This window comes from Chelonia mydas, chromosome 8 (genome assembly GCF_015237465.2).
Source record: "Chelonia mydas isolate rCheMyd1 chromosome 8, rCheMyd1.pri.v2, whole genome shotgun sequence".
In the NCBI taxonomy this organism is placed as follows: domain Eukaryota; kingdom Metazoa; phylum Chordata; order Testudines; family Cheloniidae; genus Chelonia; species Chelonia mydas.
The window spans coordinates 88511689-88525036 of record NC_057854.1 but is presented as its reverse complement, the minus strand read 5'-3'; the positions used below and the strand labels follow the sequence as shown (position 1 = coordinate 88525036).

Sequence of the window (13348 nt, the reverse complement as noted above, 5' to 3'; positions counted from 1 at the left end):
TCTTAAATTGCCTCTGAATTTACGCTGATAGCAGTTTATTGGCTTCAGATTATTTTTGTTAATATTAACTAACAAAAAGGATGTTTTCACTTGTCACATTTTAAGATCAGTGAACATCTAAGGTCCCGGTCCTGCAACCCTTACACATGTAAGACATCCTTGCCGCAGTAGTTCTATGTATGCTAATGGAACTGCTGGTGTGATTAAGGACTACTCAACATGAGTAAGGCTCACAGGATCAGGCCCATGACTGTACTTGCCTAAGATGTTATTCTAAGGCATAACTACAGGCATTCACAGGAGCACAATCTTGATCACTGAGTTACTGCAACATCAAATGTTTATATGTCCAAAATAGGAAATATTTATTTATTTATTGTGTCCCACATATTTTCTACCTTTATTTCAAAACAATGGATGTGATTCAGGTTCCCACTGTAGTTTTGACTCTTCTTCTGTATTTTATATTAAAAATACTCAGAATAAGCTGTTTTCATTACTGAAGCATAGGCTTTAAATCCTCCCAGGAATGTGAATGCAAGGCAGGCCCAGTGTTACAGCCGCAACAAATTGGGACCCCTTACCTCTTGAATTGGGTTTCCAGGCCCCAGGCCAGCAGAATTGTGCTTAGTCTCTGGGAGGTTAATTATGCACTCCTAGATCAACTAGTGGTCAGTATGTATGGTAGCATTCTGACTCGCCGCGATCATCTATTGCTGTAGCTCACGAAAGCTTATGCTCAAATAAATTTGTTAGTCTCTAAGGTGCTACAAGTCCTCCTTTTCTTTTTGCGGATACAGACTAACACGGCTGCTACTCTGAAACCTATTGCTTTAATGTTTTTCAGATCACAAATGTTACAACAGTACTGGAGTAGATTACCGTGGGACCGTCAGCGTAACAAAGTCTGGCCGTCAGTGTCAGCCATGGAATTCTCAGTATCCGCACACACATACCTTCACCGCCATCAGATATCCAGAGTTAAACGGGGGCCATTCGTATTGCCGAAATCCAGGGATTCAGAAGGAAGCCCCATGGTGCTTTACCTTAGATGAAAATTTTAAGTCTGAGCTTTGTGACATCCCAGCATGTGGTAAATACTGCACTGTCCCATTTTATTTCTAATTGTTTTTTAAAGGGAAAACATTGGAATTACTTTTATTGAAGGAAAAAGTGTAATATTTGTCTGATCCGTACAGTTGTGCTCCATCACATACGTTCCGTGTAGCTGTGCACAGAACGCCTTTGTTGTGTCTGGAAAGGGAGCTCTGGTAAAGAAGACTACATATAGTGTTTTTACCTAAAGCGACAGCATCTGAAACAGGAAATTCCCTAACAAGGGAAATCTTACAGTTCTTACCTGTGCATCTGGTAAGCAACTGGAGCAACAGCATGAAAATATTTTAGTAGGAAAGGTTGTAAAGATTAAACCTCCTCAATGATATGTTGAAGCACAAGTGTTTCTAGCATGTCATGTGTTCTACATTTTCAAAGTTATCATTAAAATTAATATCACTTCTTAGTGCAGTAGAATTGGCTTTGTGGGCACTGATCCTAAATGCATTATAAAATTGTTTCCCTTTGATTTATTCTTAATCATTTTAATAAATGCAAGTCTAGCTTAATACAGTTCAGCCTTCGTTTAAAAAAAAATGGGGGGAGATGGTTTTGCAAAACACTTGTCAGCTGGGTTTTGGTATTGATTTTGCAAAACTTCAGCACCTGGATTTGGGTTTTACAAACTCAGAGTTAGCTGAGATCCAGGTCTCATTTTTTCTGAACTCCTGATATTTGGAGGGAGTGGAAGGAAGATCTGACTAATAGTTCCCATTTTATTAAGTCTTCATTAAAACTAATAATACAGATGTTCTGTAAAGAAGAAAACACTGCTACTTGCGGGTACATGTTGGAAAATGCACCTAGCAATGAGCCTTATGACACAGACTCTTGTTCTGGTAATTTGTGGTAAAAGGTTTCATGCAAATGATTATGTTGCACACAAGTGATGGCAATAATGATCACTTTCTCCTTGGAAGTAAGGTGCTTTTTCACGTTCAGTAGCCAATCTTGAGTTAAAATTAATTTTGATTTAGGTTACGAACATTTTTTAAATCAGACTCTCTTATGGATCTTGTGCATTCTGGGTCTGATTCAAAGCCCATTTAAGTAAGTGGAAAGGTTTCCAGTGATTCCAGTGGGCTTTGGCTCAGGTTCGTACTTGAGATTTTTTGTTAAAAAGGGAACATATACATTACATAGTCAAAACTGTCTCTCTTAATAGTTGTAATGCCCTGTGTTAAATTCATATGGTGGCTGGCAGGCTGTTCTCTGTGAGGGTTGCAAGAGTCTGGAACTTGCTCCCTTCCAGTCTGAAATAGCCCAAATTTGGTGACTTCTAGGGTACACTATAAAAGAAATCTGGTTGATAGAGTCTAAGGAGAAGGCTGAGGTTGTGCTTCCTAGATGATGAAGGGGTAGGAGTCTGGCTGGCCTGCCCACAAAATTCCTGTAGAAAGATTTTAATGCTGCTAAGGTTTAATTGTATTTACTGCATGATTAATAATATTAGGGTGTCTAGATCCAGAGATGGGGTCCCTATTTAAAATATAAATAAACAGAATTCTATGAGGTGGCTGGTTGTTTAGTTAATGGTGCAATCGTTAGGTGCTGTTCTGCATTTTGAAAATGTAAAGAGCTGGGTAGGTAAGAAGTATTACTACTCAGCTCTTTTTGTACTTACTGAAAAAGCCAATTCAGGCACATTTTAAAAAATATCTTACACTCTACCTAATTGGGACCTTCTTAATTGGGAAACTAACTTAATTGGGATGTCTCCCAGGGAACCAATTTAAGCCTAATGAGGCTTCATGGTAGTGATTGCTGCTTAATAGGAATGGTAATTCCACTTGATTGGGACACTGCAGGAGATGAACTGGTGCCTATGTCTCTGCGTGTTTGCCTCATGTTGGTTGTAACCGGGGCTTAAAATGGTCTGAAAAAAGTGGTGGTGGTGTTGGGGGGGTCTGTCATCACCGTGACATCTGCACAACAATTAACGACCTCCAACTCCAAATCAATCCTTCCCCCCATCAGTTTTGCACCCACATCTGCTCTGTCCCACTGCCCCACACACACCTCACCTCCACTCCTCCTTCAGCTCCTGGGGCTTTTAACCCCCTCTTTCCCAGGATGGGGAGGGGCTGCAAGAGTTCCCTCTCCCCCTTCCCAGGTTGGGTACTGAAAACGGGGAGAAGGAGAGGAGCTATCCCCTTGTTCACTCACAGGAGGGAAGGGGAGGGAGGAGGGAGCGGAGCTACCCTGAGCTGCTGGGCTCTTTCTGCTCCCTCCTCCCCTCCTGTGAGAACAGCTTGGGCTTCTAAGGGGAAGGAGGAGAGCTCTGCCTGCTTCCTGCAGCAGCTCCAGTGGGTTGCTCTACCTCAGGAGAGGTGGGTAATTGGTGAAAGCAGCCACCCTGAGGCGGTTTCCCCCTCAGCAGTACTAAAAACAGGTGCCCCTTTAGCAACCTTGCTGGCTTTTTAGCCATTTTATTTCCCAGGTCTGTGACCCGTTGTGACCGGGCCGCTTCAGCTGTCACATATGCAGTAGTTGATAAAGCCTGTGATGTCTTTTGCAGACAAATCTGTAGCGAGGGACAATAATCCAAGTGCGAGGCTGTGGAGAGACAAGTGTAGGAAGCCTCGCCAGAGGAGTGCGGGGGGAAGGGCAGGGTGTATAGGCACCAGTGTGGAGTAGCATGAAAGGACACATGAGGCAAAGTGTGGTGTAGAGACTTCCTTAATGCAGTTGTGAGGGGAAGCAGAGCCAGGGACAGTTGCAGTCCTTGTACTAGGTGGGAGCACAGGGACTGCTCCCTTCTAGCAGTCCTGGGGATGGAAGTCAGTCCCAAAGGAAGGGATGAGGCTGTGGATCAAGCCACTCCTCACCAGTCCATAGAGCCAGCCAGATGCATGGGGAACTGTGCACTGGAGGAAGGACTGTGCCTCAGTCTCCTCTCTTCACCCATTGCTGTGGTGCTGTGGCCCTCGGCCAGTGCCAAGATGCCACAATCTGATCTGAAAGGAGCAATTAGGAGAGAGGATACAATGGCAGCGTAAGGAAGGGGAGAGGGCATAAGATGGGATAAGACGGCAAATATGGGAAGAAGAGCTGTGCAAAGTTAAATCTGAATCCATTTGAACTTTGCCACCCTCATGATCTGAACGGATCCCAAATTTCAGCTCAAGTGGGCATTTAATTAGATTTGTAATAGGCATCTGTATGGCCCTCTCAGCACTTGCACAAATCCAGCTTTGAAAACACAGACACACTCAGCTGGTCCAGTGTCAACAGTAGAACACTCCCTCCCAGCCCTTCCACAAAATACTACATGCTACCCTGCCTCAGCCTTTTGACCCCACTGAATTAGTCCTCTCAGAAAATGCTGGGGCCTACAGGTCAAGAGACTTACACGCTGACAAAATGTGTATGATCTGCATTTGAGCCAATAAAATCCACTGCAGTTGCCCTAAAAAAACACTGATTTAAAAGACAGTAGGACACACCAGAACTCCCCAAGAAAGATGATGGCCTTCAGTATGGCACTAAGAACATGTTAGACTAGGGAGGCTTCCAAAATAGAATAGTTTTGTTTTTGTTTTTTTCCTGCGAAGCAAAGTGAGGAAGAAGGGAGAACACAGGTGAAAATTATCACAATTTTTGCTGCAAAAAGCAGGGGCACCATTTAGGGGGAGCAGGGGAGGGCTCTCGCTCCCCTCCCCCCGAGTTTCAGAGGGGAGGTCTACTCACCCTACCCCCGACAGAGCTCTTAACTGCAACAGCTTGAGTATGATATGTAATGAGTTCGGAAGCTGGGAGAAGTACAGCCTTTGCAGCAGGGAGTTTGTTTATAAACAGAGGCAGGGCGATTAAGATAACAAAAGGCTTATCATTAAAGTAAATTAAGGATCATTAGATGATCCTGAAAGCACTGTAAAGCACTTCAGTTAAGAAATAGGAAACAAAGGATAGGTCTAGAAGGTGAGAATGGAGAGAGGAAAATAGTGGTGTCCCTCAGGAGTCTGTACTGGGACCAGTCTAAGGGCAGGTCTTCACTAGCAACGCTGTGTAATCGCGGCACTACACAGAGACCTCTCCCAGAGCTATAAAAAAACACCTCCACGAGGGGAATAGCTACCAGCACTGGCGCACTGTCTACACTGCCACTTTACAGCACTGAAACTTACAGCGCTCAGGGGGGTGTTTTTTCACACCCCTGAGCGAGAAAGTTTTCAGCGCTATAAAGTGGCAACGGAGACAAGGTCCTATTCAACATACTCATAAATGATCTGGAAAAAAGGCGTACGCAGTGAGGTGGTAAAATTTGCAGAGGATACAAAATTACTCAAGATAGTTAAGTCCAAAGCAGACTGCAAAGAGTTACAAAGGGATCTCACAAAACTGGGTGAGTGGGCAACACAATGGCAGAAGAAATTAAATGTTGATAAATGCAAAGTAATGCACTTGGCAAAATATAATCCCAACTATACGTACAAAATGATGGGGTCTAAATTAGCTGAACCCGTCGATAAAGAGATCTTGGAGGCATTGGGGATAGTTCTCTGAAAACATCTGCTCAATGTGCAGTGGCAATTAAAAAAGCTAACGGAATGTTGGGAACCATTAGGAAAGCGATAGATAATAAGAAAAAAAATCATATGGCCTCTATAGAAATCCACGATATGCCAACATATTGGACAGTGCATTCAAATTTGCTCATCCCATCTCAAAAATGATATATTGGATTATGAAAAGGTACAGAGAAGGGCAACAGAAATGTTTGGGGTATAGAACACCTTCTGTATGAGGAGAGATTAAAAAGACTGGGACTTTTCAGCTTGGAAAAGAGATGACTAAGGGGCAATAGGATAGAGGTCTATAAAATCATGAATGGTGTGGAAAAATTGAATAAGGAAATGTTATTTGCTCCTTCACATAACACAAGAACTAGGGGTCACCAAGTGAAATTAATAGGCAGCAGATTTAAAACAAACAAGAAAAATTATTTCTTCACAGTCAACATGTGGAACTCTTTGCCAGGGGATGTTGTAAAGGCTATAACTATAACAGGGTTCCAATAAGAACTAGATATGTTCATGGAGGATAGGTCCAGCAGTGGCTATTAGCCAGGGTGGGCAGGGATCCAACACCATGTTCTGCATGTCCCTCGCCTCTGTTTGCCAGAAGCTGGTAGTGGGCAACAGGGCAACTTAATGATTACCTGTTCTGTTCATTCCCCCTGGGGCACCTGCCATTGGCCACTGTTGGAAGACAGGATACTGGGCTAGATGGACCATTGGTCTTACCCAGTATGGCCATTCTGATGTTCTTATATAAAACCCAGATGTACCTGCTCCCTGCTGTTTCCCACTAGACCCCGCTCTCTTCCCAGAGCTAGGATAGAACCTAGGAATCCTGACGCCGGTCTCTCTCTCCACAGAGTTAGTAATAAAGTAAAAATATACGTTAACATTTTAAACTTAACCAGTGTCCCTTAAATGACTTGCCACAAGATGTCAGAACATGTTCTTATTAGAGCTGAGTGGGTCTAATATTTATTTACTTTTCTTTCTTGTATAAAGGAATTAGATACAGGGCTCCTGTCAGCTAATTGCTAAGTTATCTGCCAAAAAACTAGAGTTTTCAAGTGCCTAAGTAGCCCCAGGAATCACTGTTAAAGTTGCCCCCACCTACCAAAATCTGAAATGGCACTCCTGGCAAAAAGCTGTTTGACAATTTCAAAGGTCTCACTTCTTTTCTTATCCTTGGTGATCTATCAGCTGCTTCTTGTGCTGGAGATCTGTCCCTTCTCCTTCGTTGCCACAGCACCTGTGGTTTCTTTGACTTAGTACTTTGGACATTCTCTTCCTACTAAACTGGCTGATGTTTCCAGGTGTCTTGTCATAATGGTCCTGCTCTCACTCAGCCTCCTTTGGTAGAGCTTGAATTGGACTGGGCTCCAGCAACATGGCAGCATAACACTTTTGGCAGCAGGCCCTTACAGGCACTTACGTTCTATCCTGCTCTTTCTGAGGCAGCTCTTCCAGATGGCAAATTCCTCCACTATCCCCAAATGGACTGGGGGATTTGCCCCTGCCCAGAGTGTTTTTTAATGGGAGGGACACTCATACACGCATGTACACACAAAAACATTATCTATAGAAAGCACCCCCTTTCCATCTCTTCTGCAAAAAGCCGGATCAGAGGGACTAGTAGTGACTCTTCAATCAAACCTCGCTGCAAGGGAATAGATAGCAGCTAGCAATAGGGCAGAACAGCTAGCAATCCAAAAGTGAAGTGTGGGCAGCAGAAGCACAATTTTCTGTGAGCAGGGAAACCAAGTAAGGGGAGTCAAATGAGTGGAGTTGTCAGTGCTGGGAGGTAGGGAAACAGTGGCTTGCATGAAGGAAAGAAGAGAGAGATTGAACGCTGAAGTGGGTGGCATGGAATGATTTTAGAGGAAGCAGAGCAGTGCAGAACCAGCAACTTGGAAAGCAGTGCAGAGCCAGCACTCTCAAAGGTATAGATAGACTAATATCCAGAAACATTTGGAGTAGGAAAGAGCGGGTCCATAGCTAAATAGACATGCATAGAGAGTCTGTGGCATGCTTTTGGGGAGGTAATGTAAATTTAAAGTCAGAATCCTCCAGAGGGAACTAGAAAGAGATATGAAAGCGATCTAATGAATAGCTGTCTGCAAATTATTTGGCCACCTCAGTATATGAGCCCAGCCAATGTCCATTTAGTTCTCTACAGCCTTATAACTATTCACTACAGGTTTTCTTTAAAAACTGTGGGAATTTTTCCCATTGACTTGGTTTGGCTTAAACATTAACAGACTGTTGGGCTTGTCTGAATTTATTTACATATCTGCAGTGGAATCAAAATGTCTCAGCCAAATTTGACTTGTGTGTAAAGGATATGGATTCCTAGGCACCTGGCCATCCTGTGGGATGCATACAGGATTTATATGTGTAGCTTATGTTAGCATTGAAGAGGAGCTGCTTGCATAAGTCCCTTGTGCACTGAGAGGAGAAGAGACCCCTTTGTTACTAAGTCAGTTATAAGCTGCAACTTTCTCTGCCAAAACATGCATTATAAAAATAATTAGCTTTGCATTTAGCGCTAAATGAGCCTTGTTAATGACTACTGTCACAGGGCAACCACATCCTGTTTGGAAGGAAAAAGGACTTTCTTGGCCTACCTCATCTCATTTTAACTCAACAACTGTCAAGTCTTCACCAGAGAAATACACTATATGGCCTCCAGCAAGTGTCATGTCCTATTGGAGATACATGAAATCTGACACTAATAATGTGAATAATTATTTGCTGGGGATTTCAAAGATATTCTCCAAAGTTCACTTTGTACCCTGTAGCTACTATATTAATTCATTATATATAATCCCACTCTAAGCTCTTTTTGGCATGCTCTTGCAAAGTGTCAGATTGACTACTTTGGAGACCACTGCATGCCTCCATGGTAGTTGTCTCCATGCTGGGACCATGAAAGGCAGCATAGTCCACTGGAAAGGGCACTTCACTGGGACTCAGGAGATGTGGGGGGTCTGTTCCCAGCCCTCCACTGACTTGCTGTATTCAGAGGCGACGTGTGGGAGAGGCATGGTCATGTGCCCCCACCCCACCCCAAGATTTGCTGTTTGGCTCTTACTGAGCATGCTCACATGGTCTGAGCATGCTCAGTAATATTGCTGAAGCCAGCGGCTCTCACTCATTCCCCCCCCCCCACCCACCCCGTATCGGCAGGCACGGGTCATTATGATCTTGGGCAAGTGACTTGCTCTCCCTATGCTTCTATTTACTACCCACTTCCTATCCCTTCTGAAAACAGATAGAGAAGAGGGCCTAGTGACCCTGATGACAAAACTCTGGTGGGAGAGTGGCAATCCAGCTTTCAGTCCAGAAGCATTTGGCTTGTCTGTTTAGGTTATAAGCTTTTCAGGGCAGGGGCTGTCTCTTAAGTGTTGGTGCAGTGCCTAGCACAATGGGGCCCTGATCTCAGTTGGGGCCTCTAGGCACTACTGAAATACATAATAAATAAAATCTGGACTTGATACTCTGTTAGCTACTGAGGCTGCCAATTAATGTGTTCATTCTGAAGTTACTTTTGCCATAGGCCTCGGTCCACTAGGAACTAAAGCCATACTATCAACACATTTCACACCAAGTGGTTAAGATGATAATGACTTGTAGCCATTTTATGACCAGGACCAGGTTCGAAGTGATACCCAGAGAAGAATGTCTCCTTGGCCCTATAACTAAGTCACCCTGCTGATATATAACTGTTGAGTAACAAATAAAGTAATTATGTTAATATAGCAATACAACGCCAGCAGTAAGTGTTCCTCCTATTAAAATGTTTTTGGTGTAGGAGTCACTATATATCATAATAATAATATCCACCATTTGTTTTATCATTCTCAAGCATTTCCAGCACGTACAGGAGTTTACTATTTTGCATGAGATATTTTGTGCATCATGTGTGTTCATTATTTTCACCTTCTTTTTCTTTTCTGATCCAGATACCAAAGATTCCAAGGAGAAGAATAAAATGGAAATCCTATATATATTGGTGCCTAGTGTTACTATTCCCCTGGCTATAGCCTTGTTGTTCTTCTTCATCTGCGTCTGCCGCAACAACCAGAAGTCTTCCTCCCCTCCAGTACAAAGACAGCCCAAACACGTCAGAGGGCAAAATGTAGAGATGTCAATGCTAAATGCATACAAACCAAAGGTAATCGTGCACCTGATTTCTGCCTTGTAAATTGCTTTTTCTAAGATCATGGAATTAGCATGCTTTGCTCAATCCAGAATTGGAACATTACCCAATTGATTTCCATCACACAGTCTCTGTCAGTGTCGTTGGCTGCACTTTTTGAACAGCTTCTGTTGTCATCAGCGTACTATATGTCGTACTGTGCAGCATAAAGCTAACGGTCTATATATCTTTGGATGAAAAGAAACTTTAATGAAGTAAGCAACTGCTTGTGAAGTGGCATGGAGGCCTTGTTCTAGTTAGTAAGTAAGCGGGGAGGAAGATGCATTCTTTCATTTGATTGGCTGTTTCAGAAGGCACTTTTTAACGGATAATTTGTATCCTTGCCTCACCTGTTATTCAGCTGAAATCACTTTAAAATGATCTCCTCCTTGTATGTTCAAGTTTACACATTCTTTAGAGATATTTGCAAAATGAAGCACCAAAACCTATTCATATTTACAGCCTGCCTTATTGAAACATAGGGCCTCTCTTCACTGACTCTTAATATTGTTCCTCTTTATTGAAACTCCAAATTCATGAAGCACTTTTTTCCAATTAAAAAAAAAAAGCCTCACCAAGCAGTTAAGACACTGCAAAAATTATTAGCGATGACCTCATTGTTTATTAACAGAGCAGGTGCTGGAAATGTCCAGAGAAGCCACCTGCATGGCTGGACGTGAGCCTCTGCCACATCCAAGCAGGAGAATATCCGGAGTATCTAAAAATAATGCATTAGAAAACTGTGTAGAATTATTTACATCAAACTGTCTAGACATACCTGTTGGCAGGTTGTTATTTTAGTTAGAAAATAGCAAAATGAATCCAAATTCAGGCATTAAGAGCAATGCAAACTGTGCATAACCTTCCTTCTATAAATATTGCTGTACACGCCAAAGATATTCTTTCAGAATGACGGCAGTTTTAGTCGCTCAGCCTAAGAAAAGGAGGTTACGCTTACGTTTCAGGACCCGTGCTCTCCATATGTGAATATGTTTGTAAGTAGAGATCTGTTTTAGGTGTGATATAGCAATCATGAGATGTGCCTACTGCTTGCTCTTGCGTATCAGGTTCATAGTCTTAGATTATGAAGAATTAGTCAGCAGAGGGTTCAGGCAAAATTGTTTAAATAATCCATTGTGCTTTGAATTTGCAATATGCTCATGTGACAGGGAGTTAGGCTTTAGGACCTCTCAGAGAGAGGGAGGCAGAGCTATTCTACTGACTCATGTTGGAGGTCTGACCAGGGATAGTTTTTCTCTCTCTCATGGGCAGAAGCAACTGTGGGAAGAGACAGATATAAAAGGACCTTGCAGGGCAAATCCTAGGAGTAAGCCAACTCTGCAGAAAGTTTAGATTGAAGTTTATATTTCATCATTAAGTTAACAATAAAGGTAATCCCACAGCATCCACTGTGTAGAGAGAACAGAGTGCTGACTTTGTCAGTTCAAGTCATTCGTTTTGTATTGTGAAGTCTTGTTATAATTTCATTATGTGAACCTTACTTAGAAAAATTTAACCGTGAAACCTTATTTAGAAAAATAGATTTGTGGATTCAAGAAGAAAGATGGGTTATAAGAAAACAAAAGGATAGTGAAAATACAGAGTTGGGGCCCAAACCAGTAAGCATCTGGTTCTGAACTTCCCCAGGTTTCAGAAGTGTTTGAATCCAGGATTTTCATTTGGGTCACTCATTAGTGAAAATACATAACTGAAGAAGGCAGAGAAGATGGCATGCCATGGCTGACCTGCATGGTTACACATGTATTGCGAACAACTGGTTTTGGTTCATATTTTATTTAATCCTCCTTACCTGGGATTCCATGTGAATCTTTATACCATCATTTTATCATTCATGGGTCAAAAAACTATGCCAGGTCCTCCTCTTCAAGATTTGGACCAGGGACAGGGAACAGTAAGAGGTTCAGAGGTTTCATTACAGCAAAGCACTCAAACGTTCTAATATTCACCGAGTCTTAGTCTTTAAACTCTAGAATCTGCAAACATTAGCTGGAAAGTCTAGAAGAAACCTTCTTCATGAGATTTCTGTTTGTTTTTAACTGGTTATTATAGCTGCTGGAAAGCAGTCCATTCTAACCAGGTATTAGACCATTTGGGGAATGTTTGTTTTCGGGATGCACTATTCTACACAATTTATAAACCATACATGCAGTCTCTTGCTGGTGTGTTACATAATTGCTAAATCAGCCAGAATTTGATCTATTGTACTTTACCTTACAAATTAACTGAGTCCAATAAACACACAGCGCAGGGGGTTAGTTTTTGTTTTTCAAAGTACCGACTTCTACTTTAAGGGGCAGAATGATGAAACTGAGGGACTATCTGTTAATACCCATAGAAAATCACAATATAAATCTCGTGTGCAATACACATTAGATTAAAGATGTGCGTAAACCAAACCCCATGTCCAAACCTCCCCTTCACTGGATCCAAATTTTGAATATTATTCCTTTCCCTGTATTAGATACTTGTGAGGAAATGCTGGAAATGGGAGTTTTGCCATTGACTTTGTGGGGTTCAGGTTTTACTCTTGACCACCAACATATTAATACTTTATGCACAGAGCGTGGGCAAAGTGTCTTGCCCATAAATGTCTGGAAATATAGACCACAGTGTTTCCTTTTCATGTTTAAAATGATATGCTGCAGAAAACACCTGATTTCATTTATGACAATTGTATATTTTCCTGTTGGGAGAGTGGCTGGCTGTCCCACTGACACAACTGTTTTGGCTGCCTTTCAAACAAAATTTTAAAAAAGAAAGGAAGTAGAATTCTATTTTAAAATATTGTATCCAATACCAATGTCAACATTGGTTAAAAACGTTCTAGCTCATACTGAGGTGGATGTGTGTTTACTCTTCCAAATAAAAATGTTAACATTTAAACCAAAAGCCTGTTTCAGTTTTAAGGTACTTAATTGCCTTAGAGAATATAATAAACTGAGTCCATCTTGTCATTCAACTAATGGAAGCAACTGATAAAGAGATAGAAGCGGTGGGCTTCATTCTTTCTATTTTTCCTTTGTACTTGGTTTACTTTGGCGTGATGCCTCGTATGTATTTTACACTTCTTTACATTTTGTACACCACTGTATGACAAATACTTGTCAAACAAAAACTAAGCAGATTTATAACCGCTTAACTTGAAATGAGCCCTTCCTGCCAAAACTTTATGACTTCATTTTCTTTCATAGTTTTCCACTATGTTGGTTCAAACAGACAAACCCTGTCTGAGGTCAGACAGAGGTCATTTCACTTTCATTACTAAAATATAATTTACAATATGCCAGACCTAAACAAGTTTTAGCCTAAAGGATTTATATAATATAAACCATCTGTTCTTCAACAATACAGCTAATTTCCTGCCATCACCATACAGTCTACTAGCTGCTTGTTTAAATGTCTTTATGATTTTATTTTTTTACTTATGAAATATTTATCTACAATTTGTAAGTGGTCAGTACAACTAGAATTTGTTTACTCTGAGTGCGCAACT

At 41.7% G+C, this 13348-nt stretch overlaps 1 protein-coding gene across 2 annotated transcripts in view; it reads left to right on the top strand.

The window, feature by feature from the left end:
* Positions 1-13348, top strand: part of ROR1 (receptor tyrosine kinase like orphan receptor 1) — a 268064-nt gene that overhangs the window by 221423 nt on the left and 33293 nt on the right. For both annotated transcript variants that reach the window (XM_043520888.1, XM_037907262.2), the window contains exons 7-8: positions 848-1093; positions 9599-9810. In XM_043520888.1, coding sequence (XP_043376823.1) covers positions 848-1093; positions 9599-9810 — 458 coding nt within the window. The remainder of the gene's footprint in view (positions 1-847; positions 1094-9598; positions 9811-13348) is intronic.